The sequence below is a fragment of the Callorhinus ursinus genome, unplaced genomic scaffold, assembly GCF_003265705.2.
Source record: "Callorhinus ursinus isolate GAN/ISIS: 27379988/994484 unplaced genomic scaffold, GSC_fseal_2.0 scaffold39, whole genome shotgun sequence".
NCBI lineage: Eukaryota > Metazoa > Chordata > Mammalia > Carnivora > Otariidae > Callorhinus > Callorhinus ursinus.
Window position 1 is genome coordinate 19,612,511 of NW_027397101.1, and position 17,557 is coordinate 19,630,067.

At 42.1% G+C, this 17,557-nt stretch overlaps 2 protein-coding genes across 3 annotated transcripts in view; one reads left to right on the forward strand and one right to left on the reverse strand.

Annotated features, from left to right (window-relative positions):
* Positions 1 to 1,180: 1,180 nt before the first annotated feature.
* SH3GL2 (SH3 domain containing GRB2 like 2, endophilin A1) overlaps positions 1,181 to 17,557 on the forward strand; it is a 211,198-nt gene continuing 194,821 nt past the window's right edge. Inside the window, exon 1 of the mRNA XM_073880847.1 lies at positions 1,181 to 1,369. Within this exon, the coding sequence (XP_073736948.1) occupies positions 1,325 to 1,369 (45 nt within the window). The 5' untranslated portion in view covers positions 1,181 to 1,324. The remainder of the gene's footprint in view (positions 1,370 to 17,557) is intronic.
* On the reverse strand, positions 13,650 to 14,552 carry LOC112836268 (MICOS complex subunit MIC26-like). Of its 2 annotated transcripts, XM_025887893.2 has the most exons (2): positions 14,052 to 14,552; positions 13,650 to 13,973 (listed from the first exon to the last, which is right to left on the reverse strand). In XM_025887893.2, exons 1-2 carry the CDS (start codon positions 14,529 to 14,531, stop codon positions 13,938 to 13,940), a joined length of 516 nt encoding a protein of 171 aa, XP_025743678.1. In that variant the 5' UTR covers positions 14,532 to 14,552; the 3' UTR covers positions 13,650 to 13,937. The 2 variants fall into 2 exon arrangements, with proteins under 2 accessions (XP_025743678.1, XP_025743677.1); XM_025887892.2 differs by having other exon boundaries at positions 13,650 to 14,552.

Here is a 17,557-nt window from a genome sequence, read left to right on the forward strand (position 1 = left end):
CCAGTTAGGCTTTTTGTAGGAATGAAACAGGCAACGTATTTCATGGACATTTAATGACAAAAAATAAAACACACATGGGCCATGGAGTCTAGGGTAGCAGGGAGCAGGGGCTGTGGGGGTAATGAAAGGTATTCCCAACACTCCTATTCTGCCATGGGTTCTCTTATTCATCCACTTACCCTGGCTTGTCACTCTGCCTTCTCCTTACAACTTTGGTCCCCATGTGGGGACAGCATTCAACTTCTTTTTTATGGGCTTCTCAGTCCAAGAAAACCCAGGAGAAGTGGCTCGTCACCAAGAACACAGAAGCCATGCAGCGCTGCTCTCCTACAAATTAATCTAATTGCATCAGTATTTAGCTTTAGCCCAGCCATGTATACTTTGTTACATATGCAGTACTTGCACGATTTAGTATAATGCTTTTTCATGCGTAATGCTTAGATTGAAAATCCTAAAACCACTATCATAAGTGAATGGCGAGTTTATATTCGGGCTTTTCCCTATGTGTGTAATCAGGATTAAAATGCTATTACTGTAGTAAAATCCCACATTCAATTCTATTTACCTGGCCAGCTTTAAGGTTTAAAATTTTTTTTTCTTCTTTTTAAATTGTCATCAGACCAAATAAAATAAAATAAAATAAGTCGTTAGCTTTCCCTAACGTTTTGGAGGCTTAAAGAGATATTGAAACCAGGAACCAGGGCTGAAATGTTTTTTTGTGACCAACTAAGTGGGCGCAAGGCAGAGAAGGAGCAATGACTTACTCATTACCCCAGACAGAACGCCTCCTTCCCAGGCTTTAGAAAGGCCAGGCTCAAAGGGCGGACGGGCCAGCTTCACGCAGTGCCACGGCGGCTACCTGGAAGCCCTGTAAGTCACCTGAGTCGTGCCCGTGCCCGGGCTGCCAAGCTGCAGCGACCGGTCCGCAGTCCGCGGGGGCGCAAACCACACTCCCCGGGAGAGGGACCGCCCTTGGTGCTCTAACCAGGCGGCCCGCCCACGCGGGTGCCGTGCAGCCAGAGCTCCGCGGTAGGCGCCCAGGTAGCGCTTGCCGCAGCACCTGCCCCGGCAGCCCCGCGCCCGGGGCGGGGCTTCCCGCGTCCCCTTTAAGAGGCCGCATCACCCGCCCCTGACGTCAGGGTGTCTCTCCGCACGAGCCCGCGTCCCGCGCCTCTCCGCGCCCCCGCGCCCACAGCCCCGGCGGCGGCACGACGAGCGGCCGCCCGGCGAGCGCGCCGCCCCGGTCGGCCCTCCTGTCCCGCTCCGCCGCCGCCGCCTCTTTCCGGCACCCGCAGCCGCAGCCGCCCGCGCGTCCTCCCGCACCATGTCGGTGGCCGGGCTCAAGAAGCAATTCCACAAAGCCACTCAGGTAAGGCGCGTGACAGGTGCGCCGCGGGGCGGTCCCGGACGGAGCCGCGAGGGGCGCGCTCGGCGCCTGCAGCCAGCGGGGAGCGCGGGGACCCCGGCCTGTGCCCAGCTCGCCCTCACCGCGCTCCGCATCGTCCGCCCCGCCCGCCGCGGCAGCGGCCCGGGGCATCCGGGGGCTGGGAGCCCGCCCTCCGTCCCCACCTCCGGCTGGATGAGGCGCTGCGGCCGCCCGCGAGTCCCTGGCGTCCCGCCTCGTCGCCCCGCGCGCCGCCCCCGCACCGCCCCGCGCGGGAGCGGCTGGGAGGGGACCGTGGCTGCACGGTAGCCCCGGCGTGCAGGTGCCCCAGCGGCGCGGCGGAAGATTATGTAAAATCGTCTCTTACCCGGTGACCTTGCGGTGTTGGTGCCCCTAGCTGTCCCGGGATGTGCCGGCACTAGCGGTGGCCCGCGCTGGGGGTGACTGCGGTGATGCCCGCGGTCTGCGCTCTTCCACTGTGGTTTCTGAATCTCTCCTTCCATGGCTCCAGAGCAGTGGGAGGATGGGGCTTCCTTTTGGGAAGCTCATGCATTAACTTTTCCTTGGAGAACTCAGTGGTGAAACTCGTTTGAGGCCAAGGCTTGACCAGCAGTTTGTATGTCTTTAAGCATTTCCCATGAGTTTTATAGCCTTAACGCAATCAAATCATCATTTATTTCTAAGTATTATTTTTAGTGAGCCTTTTATATCTCGAATGTGCCCATATTTCTCTGTGGGGTTAATAAACTGTGATTACAAGTTACTTAATTCAGATTCTAATACTTGAAATCTCCTTGGGCTCTGTTGAAGAATTTTACATAGGGAAAGATAAGGGCATACTTATACTGGTGACCCATTTCTTATGTAATGAGGATGGTTACTTTTTTTTTTTTTAACCTTCTGAAACAGTTCTAGTTTAAGGAATCTTTAGCTAAGGACTTTGTTGATTTCTTTAAGTATTTCTCATTATTTAGCTTTAAATATTTTTTCATAGATTAGTCTTGATTAATAGTGAGTTTTCTCATAATTTCTCGGCAGTAGTGAAGTTTTTCCCAGGCTACCACAATAACAACCCTATTTTAAACCACATCCAGAAAAGGTGAGGGTTGTGTTTTACAGAATCTTGGGTAAGTTAGGGGGACAGATGCAGCATGAAATACATCTTGTGTGCATCCACATGTATCTCTATCACCATAGACTTGCCTTTGTAGAATCAGTTTTATCTGTTTGGGAAATACAGAAAACTAAGATGATTTCAGTAAAAATACGCATTAATGTAATTAGTTTTGCTTTTCCAGTTGGAGCTTTCTGAGTCCTCTTTGACAGATGTTTGTAAATATATTTGTAAAAATATTGTTGGTATAATATGGAAGGCCTCTAATAACTTGACAGTTCGAATTCCTTTAGGTTTACAGTGCCAACGCATGTGCTACCGTAAATTCTCAGGCAGGACTTCTTTGAAGTCACTGACCTTTTTAATTCAGGTACTTGTCACTTCTCTAAAGCAGACCTGAGCACTGAATTTACCAACACTACATCCCTTCTTCACTTTGATTCTGAAGAATTTCCTTTGCAAATCTTGGTGCCCTAAAAGGCAGTTAGGAACCTTGGTGGCAAAGGCTAAGGCTTGACCCCACCTCTGCTGTCAGTGATCTTGAGCAAGTTATTAAACTTTTGAATGTGTCCTTGCTAAATGGGGTTAATATCCATTTCCTAGAATCGATGTGAGTATAAATGAGTTTGTAGAACACACATAAAAACTGTTCAATAAATGCTATTAACTAAGTTAAGGATATTTTCAGTAGTATAAAATACTGTCCCTTATATTAGTAATGATGACACATGAGGAAATTATGGAAGCTAGGCTTTTTAGTTTTGCTGCTTTAACAAAAAACAATCAGATGGCTTCATTTCAGTCAAATCCTGAAGTTGTATGTAACACTGAAGTTTAGAATTGGATCCAGAAACTAGAATTGTGGTATGAAAGGACTTCTTAGATTGTTGGAGGAGGTCTGCTTGTGACAAGATTAGTATTTCTCACACCTGATTCAGATGCTGAATCACTTGAATCATTTTCTTTTTACTGAAAAGCCTCTCATTTTAGAGGTGAAAGAACACACAATATCTTATCCATAACTTAATGGAGCATAATCTTAGCCCCAGGCAAAGGTTATTCTTCCCGCATATGTATTTGTATTTGAAGGGTGTGTAAAGCCAGTGCTAATGTTTGCCTGTGACAAAGATATTAGGGGACATGGCCATGTCCTATTTTTAAGCCATTTTCCTAGCTCCATGAACGTGATCTTATCTACAAAGTAAGCTTTACACCTAGAATTATTTCCTTTTGAGAACAGATATGCTGGATTATATGGCCAACGTTAAGTGGAAGTTAAGTTTCTATGAAATTGAGTGTTTTGCCTACATTAGTGCAGGATGATATTTTTATTAATAAAGCACTATACCTTTGGTGTTTGCTCACTAATTTGAAATTACGTGATGAGATGTGTCAAGACTGTTCTCTTGGTTTAGAACTGATTATTTCTACCTTGTTGCTGACAGTTATTTTTTATTTTTTTAAAGATTTTATTTATTTATTAGAGAGAGAATGAGAGATAGAGAGCACGAGAGGGAAGAGGGTCAGAGGGAGAAGCAGACTCCCTGCCGAGCAGGGAGCCCGATGCGGGACTCGATCCCGGGACTCCAGGATCATGACCTGAGCTGAAGGCAGTCGCTTAACCAACTGAGCCACCCAGGTGCCCCTGACAGTTATTTTTAATATCTCTGATATTTGGAGGTGAAAAAAATGCTTTTGCTAAGGACAATTTATTAGAGTGGAAAAGCCTTTCAGCTTGAGAATATATTAACAGCAAACATTGATCTTCATTTTACTTTAATATGCCTTATTTATTGCTTACATATATAACTTATTATGCAATTACAATAAATAGCGTGCTCTTTTTTTTACTGTAAAATAGGGCAAATGAACATGTCTTATTCTACTTCTAGTGAATTTTACTCATATTGAGATTTCATTTGAGCATGAATAATGTCGTTTTTTCACTTGGTTTAAATTGGCAGCATATCAGTTAAAAATAGCTGTCTGGTTCCAATTAGCATGCTGTTTTTATAAAATCTATACTTAATTTTTTTTTTTTTTTTTTTACTTTATCAAGCATTTATTGTGGACATACTTTGCTTTATAGTAACAGGGGAAAGTTTGTTACAGAGTAAAATTTATTAGGTCTTTATGTTAGTTCTCTAGAGCTGCCATAACAAAGTATCAAATTGAGTGCCTTAAACAACAGAAATTTTATTGTCTCACCCTTTTGGAACCTTGATGAAGGTGACAGTAAGGCCATGTTCCCTCTGAAGGCCCTAGGCAGGAGTCAGGCTTCTTTCCTAGCTTCTAGTAGTTTGTTGGCAGTCTTTGGCTTTTCTTGGTTTGTTTACACCTCACCCTGATCTCTGTCTTCCAGTTAGCATGGTTTTCTCCCTGTCTGTGTCCAAATTTCCCCTTTCTCTAAGGACACCAGTCATATTGGATTCGTGGCCCACCCTGCAACAGTATGATCTCAGCTTAAGTCATTACATCTGCAATGACCCTATTTCCAAATAAGATCACATTCTGAGGTATTGGGGATTAGGATTTCAACATACAAAGTTTTTGGAAGCAGAGGAAACAGTACAACCCATTAACAGCCATTATTTGCATGAAAGGATTCACCACAGTGTTTTTCTAAATATTGTCTTTAACATTAAAAGGACAATTCAGTCTGTAAATAATAACTTTATTGCATTGATGAGATATGCTTTCTTTCAGTGAGTTTGGTTAGGATATATACCTATTATAGACTATATATCTTCTATTTTTTGTTTTTTTTTAAAGATTTATTTTAGAGAGTGTGTGAATAGTGGGGAGGGGCAGAGGGAGAGAATCTTCAAGCAGACTCCCTGCTGACCGTGCAGCCTGACACGGGGCTTGATCCCACAACCCATGAGATCATGATCTGAGCTGAAACCAAGAGTGGGACACTTAACCAACTGAACCATCCAGGTATCCCCTTCTGTTTTTTAAATGATAGAATTCATATTTGGTTAGGTTGTGTGTTATAATATAGTCTGGTGCATGATTATGGTCCCACTCAGATTCATCAACTAGAAAATTTTAATTACATTGGTATTTTATGCTTTTCTGTTTATCTAATTTTTTCATGCTTTCATCACATTTATTGTATTGTGTTTTTTATTTTTATTTTTTCCTCTTTTAAAGATTTTCTTCATTTGTCAGAAAGAGAGAGAGAGAACACAAGCAGGGGAAGCGACAGGCAGAGGGAGAAGCAGGCTCCCTGCTGAGCAAGGAGCCCAATGCAGGACTCAATCCCTGCACCCCGGGATCATGACCTAAGAAGCTCAACCGACTGAGCCACCCAGGCATCCCTAAAATGCTGTATTTTATATAGGTGCTTTGCTCTGGAGAATGTTGCATAAATCTGTTTATGCATTTATTGATTTGGTGAGACTTCAAACTTGTTAAGATATTTAATTAAATACTTAATATATATTAAATATATATTAGTTGTAATATGTATTTAATTAAATTATAATTGCTTATAACTTTGAGTGAGGTTCTCAGTTCCTTAACTGCCTGCTTTAAGCGGTAAAATCTCTGCTACCTTCAAAATTTCAAGTATGACTTATTGGTTGACACAGGGTTTCTATACCTGCAATGTTTGTCAGATTCTTAGCCTGGTGTCCGCAATAGACGGCGGAGGGCCTATGTATTTTCTAAAATTATATGCCACATTTTGTATGTGCATTTTTTCTGAGGGAGAGGGTTTTTAGCCTATCATCAGCTTCTTAAAGGAATTCCTAATTCCTATCCCGCCCTTTCCCCCATCAAAGTAAAAATGCTCTGTAACAAATTGATCATGTCATCAGGAGAGAGTGGGACAGTTCTTACAATAACAATCACTGCATCCATTCTATTACTGGGCTTTAGAATATCTGTTCAAAATGCAGTCTTCTCTGAACTAATTTTTGGGACAATCAAATATAAAAAACCTTTTCAGAGGTGTCAGGATTGAATGAGATAATGTCTGTGAGAGTACCATGCTTGTATAATAAGGATAACTTGAACCATGTAAAAAAAAAAAAAAAAAAGGTAGTCAATGAGCTCTAACTCACTGATACACTTGGCAAGTGGATGTATGGTGGGTTTTGAAATGAAAGTGATTTCCCTTGAGAATGAGATTCTTCTTGATTAAGTTTTTTTGTTGACACAGTTACATTTTGCAAGCCTTTTCTCCCACAGTGGTTCTTTAGCTTTTTTTTTTTTTTTAAGATTTATTTATTTGAGAGAGAGAAAGCGCACGAGTGTGTGCGTGTGCACATGCCAGGGGAGGGAGAGAGGAAGAGAGAGAATCCCCAAGCACACTCCTGACTGAGCACAGAGCCCGACCTTGGGCTCCGTCCCAGAACCCCAACATCATGTCCTGAGCCGAAATCAAGAGCTGGCCACTTAACTGACTGAGCCACCCAGGCACCCATTCTTTAATGTTTTAAATTAAATTTAAATGAGTTTTGGTTTCAGCCTTCTTGAAAAATTGTGATATACCTCCCAAATTAATTAGAAATACCCTTGAAAATGACATCAAGGCTTGGTTGGGGAAATGGTTATTGTTTTGAGGAGAAATATCATGTGGGAGGGAGGGACTTAATGTTGGGGCATGAGGGCAAGCAGAGTCCATTCTGCGAAGCCCTTGTGCTGCAGTTGTATTCCTGGGGCATCACACAATCCCAGGGCTTTCATTGGAGTTGGTAGCTTGAGGAAGTGAGAGAGGAGGGCAGGACTCATTGAGAAGTGAATAAGGAGAACTGGGGGAGGTGGAGTTTAAGAACAGCTCCAGAGTTGAAAGGAGTGGGGCTTTCCTTCAGAAGTTAAGGCCAGGCGGGCAAGATTCTAGAGGATAAGAAATCAGAAGATTTCCTTGACTCCTCTGTTTTTTCCTTTTATTCTTTTGATCCTTTGTACCCTTGTTTTGTTCTGCATTGTGGCACCAAGAGGGGACACAGGAGAGGCTCAGGAAAATAAAGTTTATTAAACTCACAGGATTTAGGGAGACAGAGTCACTGCATACTGAGGGGGCTGCATAGGAGGAGGGCCAGGGGAGTGGGCTCAGTCACACAGGGGGGGAGCCAGGAGAGAGTGTGAAGACCGGTGGGTAAGTACTTTTATTGGAGTCAGGGTGAGGTACACAAGAGAAGGCAGAGGGGATTTCCTTGGTGCGTTTGAACGTTACTAGGTCATAGTCAGGGGCAGGCAGAGAAAGGAGCTTGTGGTGAGTCAGCCCGCCTTATCCCAGTGGTACACTTGGTCACCTGGGTGGGTTGCCCACAGTTTGCATATGTGGGGATGTTAAAGCAGCAAGAAACAGAATATGAAGAATTATAATTTTACAAGACAGCCTTTCTCAGTTTTTTGTTTTTTGTTTAGATTTTCTTTATTGCCCTAATCCCTTTGGACTCCAAATGTTTAAGTGGTTTATGTGGTCTAGGGGCACCTGGGGGGCTCAGTCGGTTAAGCGTCTGCCTTCGGCTCAGGTCATGATCCCAGGGTCCTGGGATTGAGCCCCGCATCGGGCTCCCTGCTCAGCGGGAAGCCTGCTTGTGTTCCCTCTCTCGCTGTGTCTCTCTCTGTCAAATAAATAAAATCGTTAAGAAAAATAAATAAAAGTGATTTATGTGGTCTATAATGGATAATGAAGACTAAGAAGAGAGCTATAGTTATACCTATTAAAATGTCATGATTGTAAGACCCTGTCAAGTGCTCTTGCAGACCATTGATAAAATATTTTCAGATGACACTAAATCATCAGTTCTATCTGATGCTTCAGGAAATAAATTTACTGTTTATGAAGATTTTACAACTTCTAAATTTGGAATATGATATTCTAGTTGCTTTGCTTTCACCTCCTTCTCCCCAGCCCCAGGTCAGATTATATGTGGTATGGATGATTGTGGAGGAGCTTTCTATAATTTGTGAGAACCAGTTAGCTCCTAGGAGGTTTGCTTTGATGCTCGGGTCTCCTGAAGGACCACTAGGCAGTATTTTGTGGCCTCTTCTGAATAATGGTATCTGAAAGAAATATACATGTCTTTCTTATAATTCAGACTGAACTTTCCCCATAGATCTTAATTGGAGCAGTACCATAATGCTAAGAAATATTTCCGTATCAAAGTACAATACTTGTTAGGTGCAAGCAGCTAGTCTGCCTATGCTTTTGAATGTTCAGGACTATATTGTCCGTAACGAACACTCCCATTTGGGAAAGGAAATAATGGGAGTCCTGGCAGTTATTGTCCATATGGTGATGTCACATGGGTAAGCATTGTGAAGTCCCAAACCCTAGAGTGGAGGAAGTTTCTTGGTTTTACCCTGGTTCTGCAATCAGGAAGAACTCTCTTGTTCTTTCTTCTATCTGCTCAGAATCTAGAGAGGGTGCCAGGGAGTGTGACCTCTGTGGGAGCTACAGAGCTTCTTTAGTGGGCTTCCTGCTTATTTCATATTTGTGGGTTGTCTTACAGTTACAGGCTTTTCACTACTCATGGCTCATGGCCGATTTGGGCCATAAAATTCCTTCAAAAACTTAGGAGACTTCTCATCTGTTTTCTTCTTGTCAATTCCATCTGCCCGTTACCACAGTGCAATGTTTTTGGTTTCCATTGATCCAGTGGATCTTTTTTATATGTTATTTCAACTGGTAAGTTTGGTTGTGTTAATCTGAACTTTGCAAGGGCACTTCGTGCTTTGGTTTAACCAAGAAGTCTTAAGGGATGTTTATTGCTCAGAGCTCTTTTCATTCTTTCTCCCCGTTATTTCCTTCAGGGATCCAGGATGACTGAGGGGTTCTTCCATCTTTAAAACATGGTGTTCAAGATTGCCAAAGGGAAAGACTGTTGGAAGGAGTGTGGGAGATTTCTGTGGGCCAGGCCTGGAGGGAGAGTGTGGTAGACAGGATGCTAAGACCCTTCGTGTGGTAGACAGGATGCTAAGACCCTTCGTGTGGTAGACAGGATGCTAAGACCCTTCGTGTGGTAGACAGGATGCTGAGACCCTTCTTGACCCTCCCTCTTGTGTTGTCGCCTCCTGTTTTGAGTGCCGGTCATCCGGTCACTTGAAAAGATGTCCCTCCTGACATTGTTCCTTTATATGGGAAAAGGGAGATGATACGTTTGGGATTAATCCAATCACATGAACCCATTAAAAGCAGAGCATTTTCTCTGGCTGGTTGTGGAAGGGGAAGTCCAAAAGGTTGGAAGCATGAGAAGGATGTCAGACATGCTGTTGCTGTTAAAGGTGGAGCCCCGTGTGAGGAGGAATGTACTCAGCCTCCAGGAGCAGAGAGCAGCTTTTATTTATTTATTTAATTTAATTTTTTTTTTTTGAAGATTTTATTTATTTGCCAGAGAGAGTGTGAAAGAGAGCACAAGCACAGGGAGCGGCAGGCAGAGGGAGAAGCAGGCTCCCCACTGAACAGGGAGCCCGATGCGGGACTCGATCCCAGGACTCTGAGAACATGACCTGAGCTGAAGGCAGATGTTTAATTGACTGAGCCACCCAGGAGCCCCAAGAGCAGCATTTAGATGGCAGCCAGCAACGGAACGGGGACCTTAGACCCACAGTCTTAAGGAACTGGATTCTGCCAGCAACCTGAATGGAAGAGAATTCTTTCCCAGTGTTTGCAGATAGGAGCCCGATCTAACTGTCACCTTGATTCTGGCCTTGTGAGATCCTCATCGGAGAACCCGGTGATGCTGGCCTAGACTTTTGACCTGTAGAACTGTGAGCTAATAAATGGCTATAGTTTTTAAGCTGCTAAGTGTGTGATAATTTGTCATGCAACAACAGAAAGTTAATAGAAAAAAACAGTCATTCCTGTTTATGTTCAATTGCCTGGAACTTACAGCCAAACTGTGGAACCCCTAAATGCAAGGGAGGAAGGGAGGAGGCTGGGAACTGTAGTCAAGCAGTGTACCCAGAATGTAGAAGTGAGTGTTGGTCAAAAGCTAGAAGTCTTTGCCATCTCTTGTGCCTATAATACACTTGTTTGCATGTGTGCTCGTGAGTATACACACACATACACATATACAAAATACACAACTTAAGTGTAATTTGCTGAATCAACTTTTCTTATGTAAGGTTCAGTCTTCCATATGCCTTTTTAAATACATTTGATATTTTATAGATTTTCCCCCCTTCAGTGTTTAGGTTTTTTGATATTTATGTTTTCCTGTGATGAAACACATGCTTCTTTTTGTGTTTCCTGATCAATTGTAAACAGTGAGGCTGTTAATTACTTTCTGAGCAGCCTCTAAGCCTGGTAGTTTAGTGACAGCCTCATTGACCTTGGAGTGGAGAGACTGTAGAACATGGAGGAGCTTTTGGAGTTACTGGTCTCCATCAAAGCATCAGGGATTTTTACTAGTGAGAGTAGAGTGGTTGGCTGTTCACCCTACATCTGTTTCCGTGCTTGTGGAAGGCCTGTGGCGACACAGACACAAATGAAATGCTGTTACTGAATATGGGCATATGAAACAGCTACATGGTAATGAGAAGTTGTTCATTAAGTGATTGAGGATGGCAGGTGCACGTGGCACACTTTGTGTTGTTTGTCTGTGATATGTTCCATGCTCTTGGACATGATTTGCGGATCCATAGCCCTGAATGATTTTCTAAATGCAGCTGGTGGACAGAGCCAGGCATATTTTGGAAAGGATGAGGTCTGGCACCCTCAGATGTCCTGTAAGGATGTGGTATCAGTTGAGCAGCTTGGCTGGGGAGAGAACAGTCAGGCATGGTCTCGTGATGAAGTAACCTGAAGGTGGAGCATCTTGTTGGAATTGATTACAGAGTGGGTATAGCTTTCACCCTTATTCTCTGCATCTGCTGCTTACTGAAGTGACCCTGGTGTGCTTCTGTATGTTGAGAGAATGCTGCGTATGGTGGCTTGCTGGACACGTTTATATTATTTATTGAACTGCTTAAGTGGCTACTTCTAGGCAAGACCTACAGATCCAAACTCTTTGCTGGCTGTGGCTTTCCTCCATCATGTTTGTAGACTGACTAACAAGTATTTTCTGGAGATATTCCTCACTAATATCATCAAGATTTTAGTCATGAAAGTTGATATCCTATTATCTAGAGATTCTATTCAGCCTTGCACCTGAGTTGTGTCTCTTATTCCCCTTTAAGTTTAACAAACACAGTTGTTTGTCATTAAGTTCTTTCCTGTTCATCTCATCCACTTATGCTCTGTGCATCTCTGGTCCCTTTGAAACTCACAAATCCAAAATCTTTTGATTTTCCACCATTTTTGGTCATTACCTTCACCTTAAACCCAGTCCAGATTTTTCAGAGAGATACTTACAGTGCTCATCATTCATCTCTTCTCTAAATTTCTCTTTGTAGACATGGAAACCACCTTTTTCCTAGCTCCAACAGAAGCTGGGAAAGCTTGTCATTATTTACAGAATTTACATGATCACAAAATACTTGAACATTTTTGATGCATTTTACTCATTTTTTTTACAAGCTCTTTCACCTTTTTATGTCTCAGATGTACACATAAACTACCTTAAATGAAGGATGTGTCTTAAACAGCTTATCATAAAATCTATCAGTACATTTGTCTAAATTTGATTATTGTTACTCTACTTTTATGAGGCAATGAATTATGCTGATATCTTATGCTATGTGTTGGTTTGCCTTTTATAATCTAAATTCTTGGTGTCTGATGTCATTGTGTCTGCCGGTTCCTGCCATGGATGATTCAAGTGAATTTAGGCAGTCAACTTTTGTAGACTCTTTGCATATGGTTAAGATGGAGTAATTTGTCCCCCAAATTTGTTACTCAGTTTTATCTTCACGAGTTTTGGGCATCTGTAGTCATCTTTACATTATTGACTTTACTTTAAAAATGAATCATTATATCATTTTCATAAATGGAAAAACCACTATCACTTTTCATAAATAACAGTATGGGAATTATCATACAAAAAATGTTAAATCCTAGATACTCTTTTTTTTTTTTAAAGATTTTCTTTTTTAGTTATTTGACAGAGAGAAACAGCGAGAGAGGGAACACAAGCAGGGGGAGTGGGAGAGGGAGAAGCAGGCTTCCCACGGAGCAGGGAGCCCGATGCAGGGCTCGATCCCAGGACCCTGGGATCATGACCTGAGCTGAACGCAGTTGCTTAACTACTGAGCCACCCAGGTGCCCCTAAATCCTAGATACTCTTGCTGGAGTAAATCTGTGAGCTTGAAGTTTATTCTGCTTTTGTAAAAAAGGAGATTAACACATGTAAGACAAGCAGCGCATATCCTTACAATACACTGAGACTTTGTCCCTCACTAAATCAGAATAACTGAAAGAAGAATAAAGTAAATGTTATCTTCATTGAGGGAATCAGTGTTATTAAGGACATAAGTCTGCACCAACTGTATTGTTCAAGACATGCCCCCTCCCACAATTTGACTATATAAATGGTTGGCTATTTTTGGCCTATCAGGGAATTTTCTGTCCATGACAGGGGATTTAATTATGGATCCTACAAGGTCACTTGCTTGGAGCAGCACTGAGTCACCTGTTCTGTGCCTAATGTTCAAAAGGGAGGCAGAATTGTACTTCAAGAGAAGATCTTGGAATCATTTAGAAAATGGTGAAAGGCCACTCACTGTAAAGCTGTATAGAATGTGGTCAGCAGGAGCCCAGACTTAGAAACTCAGAGAGTCCAGATCTCCCAATTTCCCCATTCTAAGGACCTGTGAGACCTCAGAGAAATCACTAGTCACTTGATTGCAACTTGTTGCCATTGCTGAGTTCCACAGCTGAGGTAATATGGTCTTGGGCATGGGTTTAGGTTCTGACATTTTATGCTTTGGTCTCGTTCTCCTCCGATTCATTATCTAAGTGTTTCTGTAGTGATCTTTCTAGAGAGCAAATCTAATGTTGCTCCTCTGCTGAAAATTCTTCAGTGGCTCCTTATGGCTTCTGGCCCGAAGCATAGGTATCATTAAGGAGTGTGGAGTGTGATTTGACCCCTGTTTACCAGTTTAGTCTCTTTGCTCATAGCTCTTTTGTGTGTGCTTAACTTTTGCAGCTTTGTTCCACACAAACTTGCCTTTGAGCCATTGCACCATGCTGACTCTTCGTAGAAATCCCCCTTCCTTCTTTTCCACTTTATGCTTGACTAATCACTACTCCTCTTTTTTTTTTAATTTGGAATTTTAATTATGTACATAAATAGCAACTTGAGAATGAGGAGTTCTAAGGCTAGACATTATCTCTAGGTGAAAGGATTTCCGATTAGTCCACTTGCAGTATGGCATCACCCAAGATAACAAAGAAGCCTAGTATAGTTTGTCCTGAAGAAAGCCAATTTACTATATTCAGTACTGGCTTCTCTGCCATTTTTCTGTAGAAATACTGGTTTACTGCATGGAGTTTCCAATGTTTACCTATAACTGATTAAAATGGGCAGAGCATGGAGCATTCTATTTATTTCCAGGTGAATTCTTCACATTTCCTGGCTTTTGAAAGTTCTTCCACAAATCTTCTACAACTATGTATCCTCGTAAACCCCAGTCATATAATTTCTCCCGACTGACCTGGACAAATACGATGGCTTGTTGTGGATAATAAAGAGAGGCAGCAAGTCCCATGAATCCAGCTGGATACACCAGCTTCTTTATTTTTGAACCTCTAGCCAAAAGAAGTCCAACAATGCCAGCAAAACCAATAACACCAAGTCTTGGAAAAAATCCAGGAGGTGCATTTTGGAGATATTCATAGCTGCCTAACCCCCATTGAACCAAGCTCTGCATCCTGGGCTTAGTTTGTGAGTACATTTCCTGACACCAACTTGTATATGGCTCGCAGTAACGTCGGAGATGTGAAATGCTTTCTTCAAGTGGGGTCCTTGGCTCTTCCACATATTTAGATTGACCCTCAGGGACAGAGTAGAGTGAAAGCTCATTAACCTTCACAGAAGTTTTGTGAGGTGAGTCCTTTTTAGGTGATGCATAGACTCTGAAGGTGAGCAGACTCAGGCTGGCTGGCCCCACAGACCTCTGAATTACCTTGAACATGCTGCTGGCAGAGGTGGCTCCTGCGGGCTAATCACTACTCCTCTTTATGGTCTTGGCTTGCTGTTCTCTCAGAGAGATTTGTCTTTGCCTCGTTTGGTGTGGGTCACATGCCCTTCCATGTGCAATGAAAATATACTTCTTTTAGGTATAGCACTTGGCCACTACACTGCAAGCACCTGTTATTTTCTTGTTGGTATCCCCCAGGGTGGATATAAAGAGGGGACTCTGTCTTTGCTGTCCTTCATTGTGTCCCCAGTGCCTGGGGTACCATAGTGAGCTTTCAAATGATGTTTGTTTTCTATTTATCCATATTTATATATATTTAAAAGGGGTTATCCTATGCATCTATTTTTAATCTGCTAATTCCTATTTAAAAATATATCATATTTTTAAGAGTTAATTTAAAAGTTAAATTAAAACATGCCCTCATAAAATTGTAGGTTTAAAATAAACTTTCCTAACTGTAAATATGGCTAGCATGGCTGGGTACTATTTTAAATCATTAACTACTTGTATATAACAACCCTATGAGGTTGCCACATTATTATTCCCATTTTATCGACAAGGAAACTTAAGCTCAGAGAGGTGAAATTGCCCAATGTTATAAAGCTTCAGTGGCAGAGCCGGGATTTAATCCAGACCAGCTGGTTTCAGAGCCAGTAACTGCCAGTTATTCTCAACTTTGAGTCCTATTCCAGTCTTAAATGTCAAACTAAGAAATATCTAAAAGCACTGAGTAAGCAGTAAGATAAAGATAAACACCTTAGTAGAAAAATTAGAAAAGAATATGGAAAGGCAATCCATGAAAGAACTACAAGTGGCCAGGATACAAACATAAAAATCATGGAAATCAAATAGCAACATGTGACATTTTTCATTGCTTAAACCAGCATACATGAGAAGGATGATAACATTCTGAGTTGGCCAGGGTGTAAGAACATGCATTCTCATTTGCTGGGGGGAGTGTAAACTCTTGTAACACTTCAGGGGATCAACAGGTCTCTTCTTTGTAACTTGTTTTCTAGGAATTTATCTAGAGAAAATAAATGCATAAGCATGCAAAACTTGGTACACAGTTCTTTGCTGTGGTGAGTATTGTAGTGAAAAAATTGGAAACAATGTAAATGTTAGATGATACGAGATGGGGAAGTAAATCATGGTATGTCTGTATTATGGAGCATCTATAGCCATTTTATCCGTGGGATAGTATTTATTGGTGTAGGAATGTTCATGATTATTGCTAAGTGAAAGAAGCAGGCCATAAAATGCATTTGTAGTAAGCCAGATTTTGGAAAAGAGGAGCTAAAATAGTAGCTAAAATATGCTGAGAACTTATGTACCAGGCACTGTGCTATGTTGCTATAATATTTGTGTTTCTACATTTCCTCCTCATCTTTTTAAGTTATTATGTTTATCACTAAATTTTCTTTCTACTTCATCGTCTTTACTGCTTATTCTCATCCCTACTTCCTCAGGTTAAAAGGAAAACATGGAATAAAAAAATCTTTTTTTTAATAAGAGATTTTATTTTTTTATTTGACAGAGGGAGACACAGCGAGAGAGGGAAAACAAGCAGGGGGAGTGGGAGAGGGAGAAGCAGGCTTCCTGCTGAGCAGGGAGTCCGATGCGGGGCTTGATCCCAGGACCCTGGGATCATGACCTGAGCTGAAGGCAGACGCTTAATGACTAAGCCACCCAGGCGCCCCAGAATAGAAGAATCTTTAAGATATCAGTGACCTCGGGAATAAGCCCAGTTTCCAGCCAAGTTCTGAAACTATAAGCCAACGTGTGTTGGTTCCATGAGGCTTGAGTATTAAAATGCCTGCCTTGTTCTCCAAAGAGCCCTGAACTAAACTTTGCTTCCTGGGTTTCTTCTGATTGCATGACTGCTTTTCTTGTTTCTCTAAGAAGTATAGGATCCTCATAAATAAGAATGTTGCTAATGACCTTTGCTGGCATTTCTTTTAAATAAAGATACCCCTCCCCCCGTGCACCAGATCCCTAGTCTTATCCTTAGGAAAGAGTGTGTCATGGCTTTGTATTTTGCATAAAGGAAGAAGGGCAGCTAGGACATGTAGAGTATAGAAGAGTATTTCTGCAAAATATTCTCAGTAATTTGGTGCAAGATATTCAGTCTCATTCTCCAGTCCTTATGTACCAGGAGTCTCCTGTCAGTTTGTAGCTTCTTGGAAAAAGGCCTGTAGACCATGCCATGCCATCAAAGAACAAGGTGACGTGGAGACACCCTAAGAGGATAGGAGACATTCCGAGTGATACCCTTTGAACTTGAATGCAGAATTCTGTTAATAGCCTCTGGTGGGCTTCTTTTTTGAGGACAGAAAATGTGAAGTTTAGGAAGCCATGAATGGAAAAATAATACCTCCTTCTTTCTACCCTGAACAAAATAGAACAGAATGGAACGACCATGACCATGAAGCACAGTCTGAGTAATGAGATGGGCAGGTCACTTTCAGCTTCCTCCCAGAGAGGACACATCTGGCAAGATCAACGGGAGCACCGAGGGTGGCTGCTGGTTGGGCACAAGTGTGCCTTTATGGGTGGTTTGGCTTTCTCTGGGGCCTGGCACTCTTTAATGGCCTCAATGAAAAGTGCTTCAAGCACTGAGACAAATAGGCTGTGAAGTCATTGATGGAGTAAAGCTTGTTTTTCCAGTCTCTGCAGAATCTCTTCAAATTTCTGGAGCCAACAGTAACTTGTAAGTTGAGAAATGGAGTCAGAGACTATCTCAACAAATTGGTTTTCTTGCCTAGTAATCTGATGGAAGCCTATGCTAAACTGATGCTATTATCTTCTGCAAAACTTCAGGTTTTGGTCCTCTTAAGTTTTTATAGATTTCAGCATTTAAAAATGTCACTATATAAGAGTGATTTTTTTAGTTAAGGTCGATGTAACATAATGGAACTGTGTTACCTACATATTCTGTACTTTGTCCTCCTTAGGTTCTTCTCTTAAGAGTGGAAGGGTTTTGCAGGAAACTTGTCTCATAATTGGGCATTACTGGTGGA

Bases quoted from the DNA above. Each gene is read 5' to 3' on its own strand.
- LOC112836268 (XM_025887892.2), bottom strand. From the start codon at position 14,531: ATGTTCAAGGTAATTCAGAGGTCTGTGGGGCCAGCCAGCCTGAGTCTG.